This window comes from Microcaecilia unicolor, chromosome 10 (assembly GCF_901765095.1).
Source record: "Microcaecilia unicolor chromosome 10, aMicUni1.1, whole genome shotgun sequence".
Lineage (NCBI taxonomy): Eukaryota > Metazoa > Chordata > Amphibia > Gymnophiona > Siphonopidae > Microcaecilia > Microcaecilia unicolor.
Genome location: NC_044040.1, coordinates 48,973,742 through 48,992,907, shown reverse-complemented (window position 1 = coordinate 48,992,907; position 19,166 = coordinate 48,973,742). Strand labels below are relative to the sequence as shown.

At 42.0% G+C, this 19,166-nt stretch overlaps 1 protein-coding gene across 1 annotated transcript in view; it reads right to left on the bottom strand.

Annotated features, from left to right (window-relative positions):
- SELENOO (selenoprotein O) overlaps positions 1–19,166 on the bottom strand; it is a 45,655-nt gene that overhangs the window by 15,431 nt on the left and 11,058 nt on the right. Inside the window, exons 4-5 of the mRNA XM_030215904.1 lie at positions 13,205–13,335; positions 3,410–3,690 (exon numbers count right to left, since the gene is read on the bottom strand). Of these exons, the coding sequence (XP_030071764.1) occupies positions 3,410–3,690; positions 13,205–13,335 (412 nt within the window). The remainder of the gene's footprint in view (positions 1–3,409; positions 3,691–13,204; positions 13,336–19,166) is intronic.

The following is a 19,166-nucleotide window of genomic DNA, read 5'->3' as shown; positions in this document are numbered from 1 at the left end:
GTTTTTCCCTGTTCGTAATTTATATACCTTTAGACATGTCCACCATATATGAAGAATATCTCCTATTTGATTACACTGCTTCCAAGATGAGGCAGAACCATAGTGATTTTGACAGTGTAGTACCAGCGATAAAGGATTTGGTAACCATTTTCCATTAAACTGCTGGCTATAGATACCTTACGAAGATATTTAAAGGCACGTTCCCAGCTAGGATATTCATTAGAGGCTCCAAGATCCCTTTCCCTCTTCTCACATGATGTTGTCAGTTGACGATAGGGAGATTCCCCCCTTCCTCCCTCCAGCTCCCATTGCACGTTCTAGGAGGGTCTCTGCCAAGCTCAACTCCCCTTTCACCCAGCGAGCAATATAATCTCAAAGCTGATAGTACTGATATACATGAGAAGCCAGGAGACCATATTCCTTCTGAAGGTCCCTAAAGCAAAGGAACTCCCCCTCCTCCCAGCCTGCTGCAGCACTCGAAGGCCTAAACGTTCCCATTGACGATAACAGGGATCTAAGATGCCCGGTGTAAAATAGGGGGCAGATTGAATGGCCATGTGGAGCCAAGGTTCTATCTGGGTAAAATTGGGCTCAGATCTGGTTCCACACCAAAAAAGGCCAGCAAAGCAAGGGTGGGGCCCCCTTAGTAAACTTCCAAGAGCTTCTGGTGCAGAAGCCATGGAATCGCCCAAAGGGAGAACGGGTCCAGCCAGATTTGCTCAAGGTTTTTCCATGCCTTACTAGGACTCCGGAGCCAGTTTGTTAGAATCCTAAGGTGTGCTACTTGGTAATGGTGAAAAAATGAAGGCATTTCCATACCCCCCTAAGCCCGCAGCTGGAATAATACATCCTGGTGAAACCATGGTGGCCTTCTCCGCCAGATAAATGCAAAAACCTCACGCTTCAGATCCTGAAAAAACTTGCTCATCTCCTGACCTGAAGAAATCTCGAGGGGAGGATCCTCCGGTCAACTCCGCTACTCACTCGAACCGACATAGTAAGCAAACTCCATCAAATCTATAGGGCTGGGGCAGGTGCCCATTGCAGCTGGAACTGCCATGCACAGCGCTTCTGCACAGTGGCAAATCTAGCCTCAGATGAGGTTGGATGGAAAAGAATGTGCCGAATATCACTAGGAGTGAAGTGAAGCTCTCAATTCAAGCAGCCATCCTGCTTGGCGACATCACTTCTTCCATGCCAAAAAGGGGTTTACCTCAAAATTGAGCTTGGTGCTCCAGCACAAGAGGGCCTCAGGAGCTGCGAAAAACAAGAAAACTTGAGAGCCGAAAACGCTAAGAAAACTATGAGGAACAAACAAACAGAGGGAAGAAAACAAGTAAATGTGAAAAAATACCCACACAGGAAGGAAGAACTGTGAGAGAAAAAAGCACTGAGGAGATCAGAGAGATGCAACCTCCCTGCTCTGTGGTGGGACTGCTGCCAAAAGCCTCTTAAAGGTATAGCATGCTGGGCAGCATCCACACCGGGCTCTGTTGGGATGACATCACCCAAATTTAAGGATACATCTGTCCTGCTTGTCCTCGGAGAAAACATTTTTTCACTAAATGTTCATTTAAGTTTTGGAATTTGCTGCGGTAAAAGCAGTTAGCTGGGTTTAAATAAGATTTGAAGAATGTCCTGGAGTAAAGTCCATAAGTATTATTAAGATGGACTTGGGAAAATCTACTGTTTATTTCTACGATAAACAGCATAAAATTTGTTTTACTCTTTTAGGATCTTGCTAGGTACTTGGACCTATATTGGCCACTGCTGGAAACAGGATACCGGGCTTGATGGATCTCTGGTCTGTCCCAGTATGGCAATACGTTTATTATTATGTTAACATTTTACAAGGATATGTACATAAAGTGTCATTTACACATGAAGACTGGCTATACATGTATGTGGCAATCTCAGAAATGCACTATATACATGTGGCCAGGATGCTCAGATTAAGGGGGCATATTTTGCTTGGGACAAAATTTATGGGTGCATTTTCCATTTTACAGTGGGGATGCATCCATATTGTAAAAAGCTTCCCTGTCACTTTTGCATCAGTTCTGAGGCATGCACTGATTTTATAAATGTGCTTGTTTCAGTCAGGGCATTAAATAAGGAACTGAGAGAGTAATTTTCTTTAATCCTCCCTTTTTTAATTTCAACCTCAAAAATAACAAAACAAAAAAATTATTTTGTGATTTTGGTAATTGCAAAATTTACAGTTTTCTGAAATCAGGCAACTAGGAAGGCAATGTTCATGTTCTCTCCAGGACCTTCTGAATGGGCGTGCCAGCCAGCTGATTTTACTGACCACCAGCAAACTTAACTGAAAATTTTACAATACTGCACACTACTCCTCTGCATCTATCTGACTACTCCTTCAAGCCACTCAGCTGGCAAAAATTTCTGGGAAGAACAGTAATTAAGTGGGCGCTTCCTTTTAGGTGCCCGAAGGCCACGTGGTAGAAGTCTATTCTATAATGGAACTTAGGCAACCTAGGTTCTGCAATAGAATATTAGCATAATCCAGTATCAGTGCACCTAACATTTATGTGCCCACAGTTAAACCAGCCCTAGAGCTTGTGTAAGTGTGGGCACCTAAATATGGCAGGGACATGCATAACTTATAGTATTGTTAGTTGTGTGTGTAAGAGGGAGCTCCCTTAAAAATATACACTATCTAAGATATGAGAGTATTTGCAGAATACTGCTTAGCACTTACATGGGTAGGCATGCACATACTTCTAAACATTTAGACACATACTGGGCACATAAATGTTAGTACCTAGTAAATAGCATTACCCTATATGTATTAGTTCTGGCACATATGTGTGGAAATAGTAAAACTGCCACTTGCACATATAAGTGCCGGCAGTTATACATCGTTTATTTGGAATTTGCTAAACTGCTTTGGCAGGAGAACAGGTCAAGACATCCTTTTATGTCTTTTACAAAAGGCTCTGTACATAGCACATCTTTTTTTTAAATATGAGGAAAACGTGAATACCTAACCCAGAATATTTCATTTCCCATGTTGAGTCCATCACATTTCTACAAAGGAAATGAAGTATTTTGGTCAAGTTAGTTGACTATTCAATTCAAAGCCACTCCAAATTAGTATCAAAAGTAATGAAGTAAATTAACATCAAATCCCAATACTTAATTCAAAATAAGAGAGGCTGAGATGAGCTGACCAGTTGAGTAGTCTTGCTTGAGTTTTTAAAAAAGCAACTCTACAGCAAGTCGTTTTTAGTTCATTTATGTTTTTACTAGTCCTAATTATGGTTTCTGAAAAATGTTAAACATTTGTAGAAGAATTATAGTCATACTGTTTTACTATGTTGTGGTGTGAGCTATATTAAAGAACTTAATAGTCATGGTATTTTAACGAAGATATTTTCTCACTAACCTGTGACGTGCAAGGTTTCTAGGAAGTCAGACACCAATTTGCTATCTTCTTCTAACTCCAAATGAGCAAGGCCTAGCTTCCTTCTCATCTTCTGCAAATAATGCTTCTCAAACTCTGCATCATATTCCTCTTCAAGGATACTCTCACTTGTGTCCAAAGGCAACTCTGGAACCAAAGCTTCAGCAAGCTTTTGTAGATTCCACTTACAGATGCTAGGTTGCTTATTGTAAGCATAGCGTCCCATATTATCAGAACTGTTGCATATGTAATCAGGGTCATATCTGCAATAAGGAGGGCATGATTTGTGATCTGTTTCATTTTATGGGCATATAAACAGGATTCTGTAGAGGAATGATATTCATTTTCTTCTGATACTGTCATACTTACCAAGGAAAGACAAAATCATCCTCTCCCAAAAAGAACAAATATCAAAATATGAAGAAAAACCCCAAGGTTCTAAAAATGCCAACCACCACCAAACAGCACTAAAATATATGTGATAGAGAGTTCAGAGCTTCCTGCTAGTCCTTATGTAGTGTTATGTTTTGTTGCCTTACTGTTCCAAACAACACAAGATTCATCTTGTTAGCATTTTAGCAACTATCCACAGGCACTGCCATTATGAATCAACATCAGAGCCAAATGTGCTCCGATTTCTGGATCAAGTGTAACCTGAGCCCCTGATACAAGATTTACCGAAACCCGCTGTGGAGTTTGGTAGCACTTAAAGATAAATTCAAAATGTTTTTGATTACTTGCCTTGCCAACTGAAGTTTCTACTAGCAGCTCTATACTATTGAATGAGTTTGACACACAGTGGAACAATTAAACAAAATATTAATATTTATATCATTGTTAAAAACACTTTAGAGAGGAATCCTATGATTAAATGTTGGTTGGCACAAGAAGGAAACTAAACAATGTTGCATAGCGGCTAGCAAGAAGCTCTGAGGACCTCTCTATCACATATTTTATGTGCTGTGTAGTGGTGTATGGATTTCACATAACCTTGTACTTCTGCATAGTTACTAAGGCAGCAATGATGGCCGTGTAGCACATCCTGTAACGGACCAATATTCAGGAATGGAACCCATCTACAGACCTCTTTAGATGATATAATGGTGTCACATCTCAGACTCCATGCAATGATAGCCTGTTTCTTAGCACGTACACTCTATAGCGGTCAATTACATCTAATAGATGAACTACACAAATGTACTGTAGGTATGCAGTGGCTGTGTTAGACATACAGGGCTGGAAAAAATATTTGAAAAGAAATCTTAGCTACCAGCAAGAATGTTTAGAAGCTGTGTTCTCTCTCATTCCCAATACTCTAGATTTCTTCATATATTTCCTTCTTTTTACCTCCACCAAGCAGCAAAATCAGCAGGCTAGTGTCAGCACAGGGATAACTGCTCCCTCATTCTTGCACTTCATGTTTAGAAATAAAGCATCTCAGCAGAAACCAAAATCCAAGATGATGGTGTAAGAGGAGATACCATACTGGCATGGCTCTTAATCAGCCTGCACTCAAAGGACAGAAACTGACAAGACTCATTTTTGCCTGTTACATAATCAAAGGCAGAAAACTGTTCTTACAGCACCAGAAACTAAGTGATCTGGTAGAAATCAGTAGCTTCAACTGACCAATGAACCTTCTGGCTAGTCTGCCCATATAAGGCTGAGAAGGTAGTTCTTGCTCTTCTGTCTTCTGGTCAGTCAAAGAACACTGCAACATTATTGGAGGGAATGTTGGGATGGGATACACTACAACCATCTCCAGCAAAATCAGGAGCTCTTCTGTGAAGGAGATTTCTTTAAAAGTAGCTAACCCATCAGCTCATGTTGGGACAGACATTGCAGTAGGAGCAGATACCTTGAACAGAGTATGGGCTGTATGCAATGAATGCAGGCTTCAGTAATAAAGTGAAGAAGAAACTTTTCAAAGGTAGCTTAACATGCAAGATCCTATCCCAGTTTCTCACATAGTCAGATAATCTAAAGGCTCTTGAATGGTGGCCTCCAATTCCATCCTACAAGCAGACGCCAGGGCAGTGCCTTGAGACAAGCATCGAGGAGTGGGCTCCAGCCTAGACTCCGATGAAGCTTCCTCTGCCAATACTGAGGGTGTGCCCACACAGGCAGCTGCTGACACCAGCATCTGAGAGCTTACCACAGGATGAGGGCCTTGTGGAGCAGCAGGAAGGGGGACCGCTGGTGCAAGCATCCCAGATGACACTGCACACTACTATAAAAACCCCGCCAACAGCTCAAGGAACATGGCCTGGATGCTCTCATCGAGAGAGGTCATCATGAAAGGCTGGGGTGCCAGCCAGGGTTGAGACGGGTGCATGGTCTTGGCTGCGTGGAGACCCACACAGTAGAACTGCCTGAATGGAGGAGTGGTCCTCTCAGAGTCAACACTTCTCGGGGACCGAATCCCTTGGTGCCCTAGCTCCTGGCACCATGCATCAAGGGGGATCGATGCCAATGCTTCTTAGCTTTTGCCCAAGGCCGGTCATCAATGCTTTTTGGTGCCAACGAAGATGCCATCAAATTCCCATGTTGTCTCAGTGGTGGATCTGATGCTGACCGGTCCCAGAGGCACTGCACTGCAGCCGGTGTCGAGGCAGGTGGAGAGCTACTCGATGCGCGTCCAGTCCCAAAGTCTGAGATAGTCTTCTCAGCCATACGGACCGATGCTCTCGATGCCAATTCAACTCTTGTCGACGTTGATACCGACGAAAAAGGTTTCAGAATGGGCTCCAAAAATCTCTGAAGAGGGAAGACCTGAATAGGAAGGAGCGTTTAGTGCCAACGAAACAGAATGCACAGATTCTGAGTCATCCACATCCAGCTGTTCCAAATGGATTATCGTACGTGTCGAAAGCTCTGCTTGCAAAGGAGCAGGGAGAGGAGGGTCCTGAGAGAACTGCCTACATTTAGGCATGTAAGCCTGATGCAGGAGTACAACTAAGTTGGGGGAAAAAAAAACAGGAACAGCTTCCAAGTTGTCCGAGCCTCCAGAGCTAACTTCCTGAGTTCCAGTCTGCAGGGCCAGAAGAGCTGAGCCCATGGCAGACCCCTGTAGTGCAGCACTAGAAGCAAACTGAGCTTTTAAGATGGCCAATGTTCTACAGTTTCCTCCAGCGTGCTGCAAGTCTCTTCAGATGGCCTAAAACATGCCTTCTCCAGGGCTTCAAGATAGTCTTGAAGGGTAGATCTTGTCCGACATGAGGTTCAATGCCCAAGTATGGAGCACAGGGCACCAAACTAAGAATAGAACTAATCTGACTGTGCAAGGGCTACCCTGAATAGCGCAAGTGTGTGACAAAGCACCAATGAGGGTGCTACAAACAAGAAATGCCAATGGGACAGCGGTGAACCAGAATGTCAGTTAGTATGAGAATCCCTGGCAGTGCTTCCTCAAGTACTCAGACATCCTTCAGAGGCAGACAGGAAATTGAAAATACCTTACCGCAGAAGTCTTCTACACTCCCATTCAGAAAACTCTGCTTGCAACCAATGGTCTTTTCTTCTTTGACTGAAAAGTCCTCTTCATGAAGGCAGCAGCAGGAGAGCCGAGTGTTTTTTTTTGGGAGGGGGGTGGAGAGGAGGGACTCGGAGCCTTTAAGTGTACCTCTTAGACTTAGAAGGCTGCTATTCCCCTTGCTCTACTGTGAGCCAGTTGCCCAACTCAAGCAGGAGAAGCCTGACCACACAGATCAGGAGCTGCCAAGCACACCATCTACTGGGAAATAGGAAAATACTTAATTGCTGGAGCTGCATATGGTCCTTAAGACCTTGCCACGATTTTGTGTTTTCTATCTCCACATGCTGGTTGATGGACTTAACCTGTTAGTTCTGGATTGGTCTGGGAGATGCTAAGGAAAGGCCTCTTATAAGAAGGTCATGCATAAAACTATGGACACGGACAAATCGTTGTTGAGTAGGCATACTCGGGGGAGATGCTTGGGCAGTGTGTGGACACTGTCATGCCTTACATACAAATTTTATAAAATACATGTGTACATTATTAGTAGGTCCAATATTTAGACCTACTTCTGAGCAGGTGTAAATGTCAGCATCCACAAACTAAGCGCTATTTCTACAGAATCTGAACAAGTACTTTATAAAGACATATATGTGCCTACATCTACTTATAAAACAGGTGCCTTCCTGCCCTATTAATCTAGGCACATATTATAAAATTACCCTCAGTAGGTCTATAGAACAATGACAAGTACTTGGGGACATGCAGAAGGTTGGATCTATTTATTACAATATCTGGAAAGGCTTTATGGTGTTACTTTCCAATAATCTTTCAGATTCATTTTTTCTAATCAGTAGGAAGTAATAATGTCCTAGACTGAGAGAGATGCAGGCACAAAATTCATGCACCGTTACCTCTTTGGAGTTATAGTTTCAGTGGTAGCAGTCTTAGTTATCTTCTCAGGTGAACAGGTACACGATACTTCACTAAATACTGAACATTCACAAGGTTAACATTCCTGCTTCTCTGTATCTTGGTTTCTTGCTTTCTTTACTCCTCTCTACTGTTATTATTTTTTTACACTTTTTTCTACATATTCCCTTTTACACCAAAAGCACAGATGTTTGTATAATTCAAAACATATTAAAGAAAAAGGTTTGCTTTGATGTAATAGTTGACAAATGAGCTCTTGTTCAAGCATGTATCTTTAATAAAATAAAAAGCAATGGAATGAAAGTAACCTTACGTAGAGGGCAAGTGCAAGCCACAAATATGTAAAGCTAATTTGAATGCAGTTGTGGAATTAGGCCAGCAGCAGCACAAACCTAGCTGCTACTGCCAAGCCTGTTGACACCAAGCCTAATGGGAGTGCAGAAAGGAGTAACAGCAAGTAGACTGCACACAGTTAGCTCTTCTCACATATTGTGGCTTAGCAATTTTCTGACCGATATTCCCAACATAATCAAGTTATCTGATGGTGTGACTTTGAAGGCAGTTCAAAATGCCCATGTGCTAAGGGGTCTTTTTGGATTCAACGCTATCTTTTGAGACTCAAATTAACTATATAGTTAAAAAACAATGTTTTTTAAATTAAGGCAATTTAGATCTATACACTGCAATTTTCATGAAAAGGTTTTTGTTTTAGTTGTGCAGGTTACGATTTTATTCAGTTCTTGATTATTGTACCTCCATTTATCTTGGTTTGCAGCAGAAATTGTTATCTAAATTGCAATTACTCCAAAACACAGCTGTAAGACTGATTTTTCGTCATTCCAGATATGATAGTCTCCTCTGTTGAAATCCTGACATTGGCTCCCTCTACATGCTAGAGCATTGTTTAATGTTTTGTTCATAAACTGATATATAGTCTTGCTCCTCTTTCTTTATCTTTACAACTGAAACATTCATCTTCTACTGCTGAAAATATACATCGTTCTAGAGACAGATGCATGTTGTTTTTTCCTTCCCCTATAGGGCTGAGATATAGTAGACGTTAGAAGTCATTGTTTTCTGTCGGCTCTGTTTCTGCTTGGAATGATTTGCCTTTGAAACTTAGGTTGGAAAGTTCTTACTATTCCTTTAGAAAACAGTTGAAAATGAATCTTTTTGAAAAATGTTATATTTCATAGTTATTTTTAATTCTGAAGTATTATATTGATTAGTTTATTTAGAATGTATTGCTGTTTCTTTTTTCTTGCATATTTTGTATTTTTTTTTTAACTTTGTAAACCGCCTAGGACCATTTGTTTGGATTATTAAATATATAAACTTAAGATAAATATACAGAAAGAAGGACTCTGCTGAGCATCGATGCTTCACTACACACTCCCTTCTAGAACCCTAAGTGGCAGTAAAGAAAGCAAAGCTACTCACCTGTAGCAGCTATTCTCTGAAGACAGCAGGGCACATTCTCACATATAGGTAATGTCATCTGATGAAGCCCAGCACGGAGAACTTCTCAGCAATTGTTCTAGATGCATTTAGAAGACCACACTACGCATGCATGCACATCTTCCTGCCCACTGCTGCATAGGACCAGACAGTCTATTATAAAAGCTAATAGAATACAACTCTGAGGTGAGGTGAGCAGGTGGGTCAGAATACATGTCCTGCTGTCCTCTGAGAACACCTGCTATTTATGACATTTATATCCCACATTATCTCGAAAACAAGCTTGAGTTCAATGTGGCTTACAGTTTAGACTAAAAATACAGAGCTTGAATTTCAACAATAGTGAAGTAGTATGATGAAGTGGCTGAGAGTAACAGATTAGCAAATAAACTACAAACTGTGTACATATTGATAGATTCAAGAGATAATATAACAATAGCTAGTTGATAATCTTAACTAACGTAATGAATTCTGGAATGAATTGGTGAAGAAATGAGTTTTTAGCAATTTTCAGAATTGTAAGTAGTTAGGATGAAATCTAATAGACTTTGGGAAAGAGTTCCAACATTTGGTTCCAATATACGTGAAATCAGCAGAAAGTACTGATTTATATATCAAGTTTTTAAAATTTGGTGGACGAAGCATAACAGGGTCCTTGGTTACAAGGAAGGCTTTAAGTGAAGTAGTAGTAACTTCGCTTTCTCAGAGGACAAGCAGGACACAGTATACTCACATACAGGAATCTGTAGCTACCAGGCTGACTGACATAAAAAGGGGGAATAAGCAAGGCCTGTAACAGGTGAAGACTGAGAACATTTTATTTATTTATTTTGTAGATCTGCTTGGAACAAAAACATATGAGCCTGGAGGCAGGTGGGGGAGAGTTGGATTCTAGACCCCAAATAGATTCCAAAGAACTGACTGATCCAACCAACTCATGTCAGAAGTCTTGTTCTAGGCAATAGTGAGACGTGAATAAGTGGACAGATGACCATGTTACAGCTCTACAAATCTCTATGGAGACCAATTTCAAGTTGCCTACGGATGCAGCCATAGATCTGACATTATGAGCCATGATAAGATCCTCCAGAGTCAGCCTGTCCTGGGCATTAGTAAAGGAGATGCAGTCTGCTAGCCAACATGGCTGCCCCCCAACATGTTAGGGTCAAAAGAAACAAAAAAAAAAACCTGGATGAACAGTCTATGGGCTTTAGTCCACTCCAGATGGAAGGCCACGGCTCTCTTACAGTCCAAAGCATGCAGAGGACTGTGTTCGTGATGAGCTAGCTAAAGGTGGACAAAGCGATGGGGCCTGAAGAACTTAGGGAAGTTCTGGCGACTCCACTGACTGACCTTTTCAATGCTTCCCTAGAGTTGGACTGGAGAAGAGAGATATCTGACTTCTGTGGTAAGTAAACTAATGGAAACGCTTCTAAAACAAAACAGTAAAGTTTTTGGGATCCAATGGATTACAGGACTCAAGGCAACATGGTTTCACTAGAGGCAGATCTTGTCAGACAAATCTGATTAATTTCTTTGACTGAGTGAGTAGAGAGTTGGATCAATAGATACGGTGTATTTAGATTTTAGCAAAGCATTCAACACTGTTCTGCATACATGACTAATTAAACTGAGTGCCCTTGGTATGGGCCCTAAAGTAAGTGACTGTGTTAGGTACTGGTTAGTGTAAGGCAACAGACAGTAGTGGTAAATGGAAGCTCACACTGAGGAAAAGGACATTACCAGTGGTGTGCCACAAGGTTCGGTTCTTGGGCCAGCTCTTTTTAACTTTTTGTAAACTATATCGCTGAAGAGCTGTCTGGTAAGGCTTGCCTCTTTGCAGAAGATACCAAAATTTGCAATAGGGTAGACACCTCTGATGGTGTGGATAACATGAGGAAAAGCCTAGCGAAGCTTGAAGAATGGTCCTGAATTTGGCAGCTAAGACTTAATGCTAAAAAATGCAGGATCATGCTTTTGGACTGCAAAATCCTGAGGGAACAGCACAGTTTAGGGGGTGACAAACTTTTGTGAACAAAAGAGGAGTTGGACTTGGGCGTGACTGCATGTGATTAACTTAAGGTGCACAACAAAAAACAGGGTGGAAAAGAACCAAGTCCAAGAGATCAGACCAAACACCAGGATAAGATGCTCCAAACAAAACTTTATCTGGACCCTACACGGTCCCTGTTTCGGCTATAAAAGCCTTCCTCAGGGGTCAATCGATGAGTGCTCAGCTTTATATCGACTGATGATGGAGCACATGAATATATATCTGGTAATAGAGTTGCTGCACCTCACTTTTTGATCACACTCTGACCCCTGTGACAACTTGACGTGAGCACGTCCCGCCATCTGCTTGCACTGAACCGGTACAGGGTTGAAGAAGAACCAGAAGTTTTCTCGGAGGAGAGCTCTTTGGGCATTTCTTCAGATCCCTCCCCCCCTTTATGAAAGGAGAAAGTCTCCCCTTGATGAGCTCTCCTTTACTAGTTTTGTTTGGGAGATGGCTCAGACCATCCCATTTAATTTGAAGGTTGAGGATGAGCCGAGGGCAGAAATGTTTGATGTCCTTAACTTTGATGCCCCTCTGTTCACAGCAGTCTTAAGGCAGTACAGATGAAGCAGTGGGATGCCTCCCTGTCTGTGCAGCATAAATATAAAAGGCTTTGAAGGGGAAGTGATCTTCGCAGCACAGATGCTTCTCAGGTACCAACACTAATGCCCCAGGGGCCAAGAAGCATCAGGACCAATACCGATGCTTCTCGGCCTCTGCTCAACATCAGAATACCTCAGCGCCAATGAGAACGACATCAAATCCCTTGGGATGAGGTCTAAGAATACATGACCCTGACTAGCACTATTAATGCTCAATGTTAAGACCAACAGAGACCTCCTCAATGCCAATGCATCCCCAGTATCTGATGCAGCTCCAGGAGCCACGGAAACCAATACCTCCGATGCCGAAGTGGATGGATCAGACTTCTTGGCACCAAAAATATTTCGGCACTGCTCCTATTAGTTCTTTTTGACATCTGCTGACAGAGTTTACAAAAAGAGACATAGTCCGGCCCCAGACATGACAGACACCACTTACGAATGTCAGTGACACAGTCCTGGCACACCAGAAGAACTTCTTAAAAATCACTGAGAATTTTCTGGGACATTTCAGGAAAGATGGACAAAATAAACTCAAATGACTCAATCATGAAAAAGGAAAAAAAAATTTCAACCCGACCAGAGCGCTCAGGCCTAAAGGCATAGACAAGCCACGGAAAAGAAAATCTAAAAGTGCTGAAAAATGCTAAGAAAACTAAATGGGAGAAAAATAGGGACATTGGTCCTCCGCAGAAGTTAAAACACAGTAAAATAAATATTCAAGGTCGTAAGCCGAGGGAGACATGAGCTTTGGGGAGAATGGAAGAGCACATCCTCACTGCTCCGCAGATGGAAAGACTGTCTGGTCCTGCAGTGGCAGCGGGATGTAGTCTTCCAAAGGCTTCTAGAACAGTTGCTGGGAAGCTCTCTGTGCCAGGCTCCATCCAATTACGTCACCCCATATGCGATTATATTGTGTCCTGCTTGTCATCTGACTGTACTTTTAAAGCATGTAAGCTCAGAATTAGGGTGGAGTGGTGGTAGAATCACAATTTAGGCACCTCAATAAAATTACCCCCTTTATATAACCTATCAGGAAGTTTAAGTTTTCGGTTTTTAGAAAGGGTGTGTCGTGTAAATAACCATCATGAGGGAATGGGAGAGGAAATGCAAGATGAAAGAAGATGAATGCTTTAATATATAAAAAAACACATATACAAAGGAAATTCTTCAGAATTTAAACTGGTTTCTTCTGCACTGCAAATTGGTCTTATAATAACTTCACAATAAAATTACAAGTTAGCTCTACTGACCTGTCCATAAACCCAAAAGGTCCATAGTCAATAGTAAGCCCTACAATGCTCATGTTATCAGTGTTCAGTACCCCATGGCAAAATCCAACACACTGCCAGTCTGCAGCCAGCCTTGCTGTTTTCTGCGTTATCTGAAAAAGAGAGAATTTTATGCACACCAACATAAAGAAAAAGATTGAACACCTTAGAAAAGGTCCAAATTTTATCACAATTTATCTACAAACATAACTGAATTCTAATCTACACCCAGGTAAGAAAGATAACCACACCCCCTCAACCCAAATAAATCTGACAAAAGGATATGTTTTATTGAACAAAAAAGATTCAACAATATACATATACTTGGGGAAAAAGTATGTAAACCCCTCATTCAGCATTTGGTGGCATGTCCTTGAGCAGCAATATTTTCATTATCAAACATTTCCTTTAGGTGTTGATCAGTATCTGTAATATATAGTCCTATATTTTATTATATTCCTATGGGCATCTCAAGCCAGAGCTGCTGCTGTGTGTGACCACCACCTGCTGAGATAGAGAACATACTGAGGAGTTTCCGGCAGCACATGACCACATATAGGGAGGCAAAAGCTTTGCTCTCTATCTCCACCTGCTGGTAGATGGACACAACCCACCAGTCTATGGATTGATCAGCATGATGATATGGAATCCCCCTTTGTTAGTTATTTCACTCCACTATCCCCTCTATACACTCCACCATATCCTCCCATCCCTCAATAACCAGAATCTCCTGTCCTAAATGCACTACATCACTATAATTATTGTCTCCTCTTCCTTCATTGTTCGCCACATCAAAACCAACCATGCTGGGGAAATGTGGGATACAAATGTCAAAATAAATATCAGTCAATATATACTGGTATCCCCCTTTATCTTTCTTCCCTTGTCATTCCATACATTCTCCCTATAGCTATTCATTCACTACATGACAGATGTTTGAACATCCCCTCAGTATTGGGAGCCCACCTTGAGTCCACATGTACAGCTGCTTTTTACTATGTAGTCCCCCCTTCTCTAGAATATTCTGCCAGCTCACTTGTGATTGCAACTTTCTTTTCCAAATTCAAGGCCGGAACTGAAAACATATTTATTCTCCAAAGCCTTTGGCATATAGCTGAGAGCTAACTGGCTGGGTTATTGTAAGTATTTTAAACTTAACTCTCCTGAGTTAAACCTTTATTTTCTTTTAGTTTAAAGCTCGCTATCATTCTATCCAATCGAATATATGAGTTCTTTCTGTCTTAAACAATTGCAAGCCGCTTTGCCTTTACCCTATGAAAAGTAGTATATGAAGAGTCACACACCATAAGCCCATCACAAACGTAACACACTTCAGGAATTCTGGCTCATTCTTCTATACAGAACTGTTTCAGCTCTGATATTTGAAGTCTTCCTTGCATGAACAGCTCAACTCAAGTCTTGCCACAACATCTCAATAGAATTTAAATCAGGACTTCAACTTGGCCAACCCAAAATATGAAAGCTCTTCTTCAACTATTTGGTAGCAGACTTACTTGAATGTGATTATGTTGGCTCAGCTTAGGCTTGTGGACGTATGGCCTGACATTCTCCTCTAGAATTTTCTGATATGACAGAGTTCATAGTTCCATCAATGATGACAAGCTTTCCAAGTCTTGAAGCAGCCCCACCCTATAATACGTCCTCCCCCATGTTTAACAGTTTGGATGAGATTATTACATTGTAAGGCAATGTTTGTTTTTTGCAAAACAGAACATTTGTTAACGTCACCAAAAACTTAAATCTATGATTTATCTGTCCAAATGCTTTCCCAAAGTCTACAAGTCTTGTGGGGTCAAAAAGATGCTCTTCAGTGAACCCAAGGCAGGTTGCAAATTTTTTTTTTTTTTGTAAAAGAGCAATGGTTTCTTTCTAGCTATCCTCACAGGAACACCATTCCCATTCTATTTTTTTCCCTGATGATTGACCATATCCTGGCTGTACAGCCTGGTAGTGGCAGTATCATGGTGTGATATGCTTTGTTGCATCAGAACCTGGGCAGCTTACCATCACTAATGGAACCAGGAATTATTCTTTATAATCACAAAATTCCAGAGAAGAATGTCAGACCATCTGTCTATAAATGAAGCTGAGCTAAAGTGGATCGTAGATCATGCAGCAATATAAAGACACTTAGGGGCCCTTCTACTAAGCCAAAGAGGTGCCTACATGCATCAATTTTGAACTACCGCTTGGCCTGGGCGGTAATTTCATTTTTTTTTACATGCATCCACTAAGTGCACCGGAAAATTTACGGCGTGCGGCACTAACCAGGCAGTAATCAGCACTGTACATGATTAGACCACTACCACCTGGTTAACGCGTGAGACCTTACCGCTAGGTCAATGGGTGGCGGTAAGGTCTCAGGCCCAAAATGGACGCGCACCAATTTTCATTTTGCCGCACGTCCATTTTCGGCCAAAATAAAAAAGGCCTTTTTTGCAGGTGTGCTGAAAAATGAACCTGCACGTGACCAATTCACACATCTACACCAGCGCTGGCCATTTTTTGGCGCACCTTAGTAAAAGAACCCTTAAACATTCGATTAAATTCAGTTGAAGACATTACTGGTCAAGTTAAGATCCTGACCTCAAATGTTGCAGAGTTGAAACAATTCTATATGGAAGAACAGGTCAAAATTCCCCAAGGGTCACGTGAAAGACTGATTAACAGTAACAGGAAATATTTAGTTGATGTCATTGCTGCACAAGAAGATACAACCAGCTACTGAAGGGTTTATTATGTTTAAATCTGTTTATTAAAGAGATAATAATACAATTTACAGGGCTATATTCGAAAATACAACTGAAGAACGTTAACCATATAACATACAATCGATAGCCTCTAGCAGTTTAGACAGTTTTCCTTTTTATTTTTGAATCCCCCCTTCCCCCCCATCCTCCCCCCTCCCGTCCCCAAAGATCAATTATGGATATGGAGTCAGATAGTTACTATTCAGCCCTGCAACTTATGAGGCTACACAACATTAAGTTCATATCTGAGCTACAAAACATGTCTGTGCTTTTAGGTCAAGCAATTCCGGCTATCCTCCAGAGTTCACCCCGTATTGTAACTCATAATAACATAGGTCTCGAGGATACATAGGCCAGTACATCATTGACTTTTGCCTTATCTCTTTCATCTTATCACAAAACCGTGTCACCTCCCTTTTCTCTGTCACCGCACCAGGGCAAACCCATCCATTCAAACTTTAAGAATTCAAAATTCTACTTCTAGCCACCTCCGTTAATGAGTCCCAAAAGGGGGCCCATGTCAAGCAAAATAACTCCCCTCTGGGTGAGGCCAGGTCGCCCACTGCTCTACGTTCTAAAGAGCATAAAAAGATCATTCTCGCTCGCCATTGAGACAAAGTTGGTGAGTCTGGTGTAATCCATAAGTGTAAGATGACCTTCTTACCCAGTAAAACCGTTTTTTTAAGGAACGGGCGCAACCCTTTAGGTGTTCTTTGGGCCAAGTGAAATTTATGGAATAGTAGTTGTGGCTTTTTCCGCCAAGTAATCTTCCACATTTCCGACACATGGTAACACACCTGTGTCCAAAATCGGGCTATTCTGGGGCAAGTCCAGAACATGTGGCCAAGCCTCGCTGGGGAATGACCACACTTCCGACAACTGTCTTCCTGACCCATATGAGCTCTCCATGCTCTATGTGGAGAAAAAAACATTCGAGACAGGAATTTATACGCCGTTTCTTGCAGCGCCACACTCTCTGAAATTCTGGATATGTCCAGAAAGCATGCCCTCAAATATTCAGATTGAACATTCACTGATAGTTCTTTATTCCATTGTGCAGCCAATTGCTCATAATCATTCTCACCTAGTTGCTCCCGTATTTCCGAGTGGTAGTATTTTAAGGGGACAGACCCCTGAGCATCCAAAGCTAAAAGAGACATCAGTCGACTCCATATTTGGGGGCTCAAATGTGTGGGCGGAAGGGATCGTAAATAATGTCGTAATTGAAAGGAGGCAAAAAAGTCTCTACTAAGTGTGCCAAACTCTCTATCTAAATCCTCCATAGTTTTTAAAATGCCCTCTTCTGAGTATAACTGGTGAATGTATCTGATACCACGTGTTTCCCAGTCTGAAAAAAGCTTGGCTGTGTTCCCCGGGGGGAAGTGACTGTTGCCTCGTATCGGTAGTAGCGGAGTGCAAGTCGCAAGGAAGCCAAATTTGCGGCCCAGCCAGCGCCAAGTCTGTCTTAGTGGAGACACCACTGATGTGAAATACCGGGGCGTATTTACTGCCCCTGGTGCAGCATGCAGCCATGAACTAAAATGACGGGGGAAAAACACTTTGGTCTCCATATTAGTACACGAAAAGTAACTCGTGTTACGAAACCAATCTGAAAGGTGCCGCATATTACTGGCCACAGAGAAGAGCTTTAGGTTTAGGAGTCCCAACCCCCCTTTAACTCTGGAGAGATATAATTTAGAGACTGGTAATCTTGGTTTTTTCCCCTTCCATAGATATTTGGTGACCACCCTCGTCAACATCAGGTCTTCTTTGTGCTTAAGAAACAAAGGTAACACCTGCAAGACATAAACCCATTTTGGGACCAGAATCATGTTGTAAAGGGCTATCCGCCCCATCAGAGAGAGGGGCAGAGTTGTCCACGTCTGCAGCGTCTGTCTAGTTTTCAGTTTAAGAGGTTCTATGTTCAGGTTATATAAAGAGTTCAGGTCGGCTGTCAGCCATATGCCAAGGTACTTCAATTTACCCTCTGCCCATGACAACGGAAATTCCCCCTCCCAAGCCGAACGGATCCGGGTCTGGACTGGCAGTGCCATGGATTTACTCCTATTCAGAGAAAGGCCCGAGTAGGAGCCAAACTCTTCAAGAGTGCCAAATAAGTGGGATATGGAGGATTGAGGCCTTGTCAAAGTTACCAGCATATCATCTGCAAAAGCTAAAGTTTTGAGTTCCTGTGAGTGTAGTCTAATCCCCTTTATATCTGGATCCCTTTGAATAGTGCACAACAAGGGCTCAAGGTATAACAAAAATAAGATTGGTGAAAGCGGGCAACCCTGCTTCGTGCCACATGATATAGGAAAGGAGTTTGATCTCAAACCATTGACCAATAAGGAAGCTTTTGGATTAGTGTATAGCGTTACTATAGCATTGAGTATCCACCCTCGGAGGCCAATATAATCAAGAACGGGAAAAAGGTAGTCCCATCGGACCTTATCAAAAGCCTTTTCCGCATCTAGGCTAACCAGCAACAATGGTTCATTCTTGGTAAGGCTCTGTGCGATAGCTAAACATGCCTTCCTAACACTGTGGCAAGGGCGTCTACCCCGCACAAACCCCACCTGACCCTCTCCCACTAAACCTGGTATTAAAGGGGACAGACGTTCAGAGAGGACCTTCGCTAGAATCTTTAGATCCACATTTATGAGTGATATAGGTCTGTATGAACCTGGATTTTCTGGTGGTTTGCCTTCTTTTGGTATTAGGGTTATCAAGGCTTCATTAGATTCTCGCCTAAATCCCCCACATTCAATGGATTCATCAAAAAAATCCAGAAGTGGGCCACACATTTGTGGGAATAGCAACTGGTAATATTCAGCCCCAAATCCATCTGGGCCCGGGGCCGACCCTCGTTTTAGTGATTTCACTACTTTTTGTAACTCCTTGGCCTGTATACGCATATTTAATTGCTCTAGTACCTCGGGGTTCAGGCGTGGCATTCCAGAGTCTGCCAAGTAATCTTCTATGGGTGGGCCTAAAAGTGGTTCTGGGGCTGTGTATAGGTTTGCATAATATTGTTCCAATAACCGCACTACCTCCTCTGAGTTATTCACTTATTTACCCTCTGCGTCTTGGAGTGTTGGTATAAACCTATTTCCTCCCCAGGTCTTGTTAAGGCGGGCCAACAGTTTCCCAGATTTATTACCATGTTTGTGAAA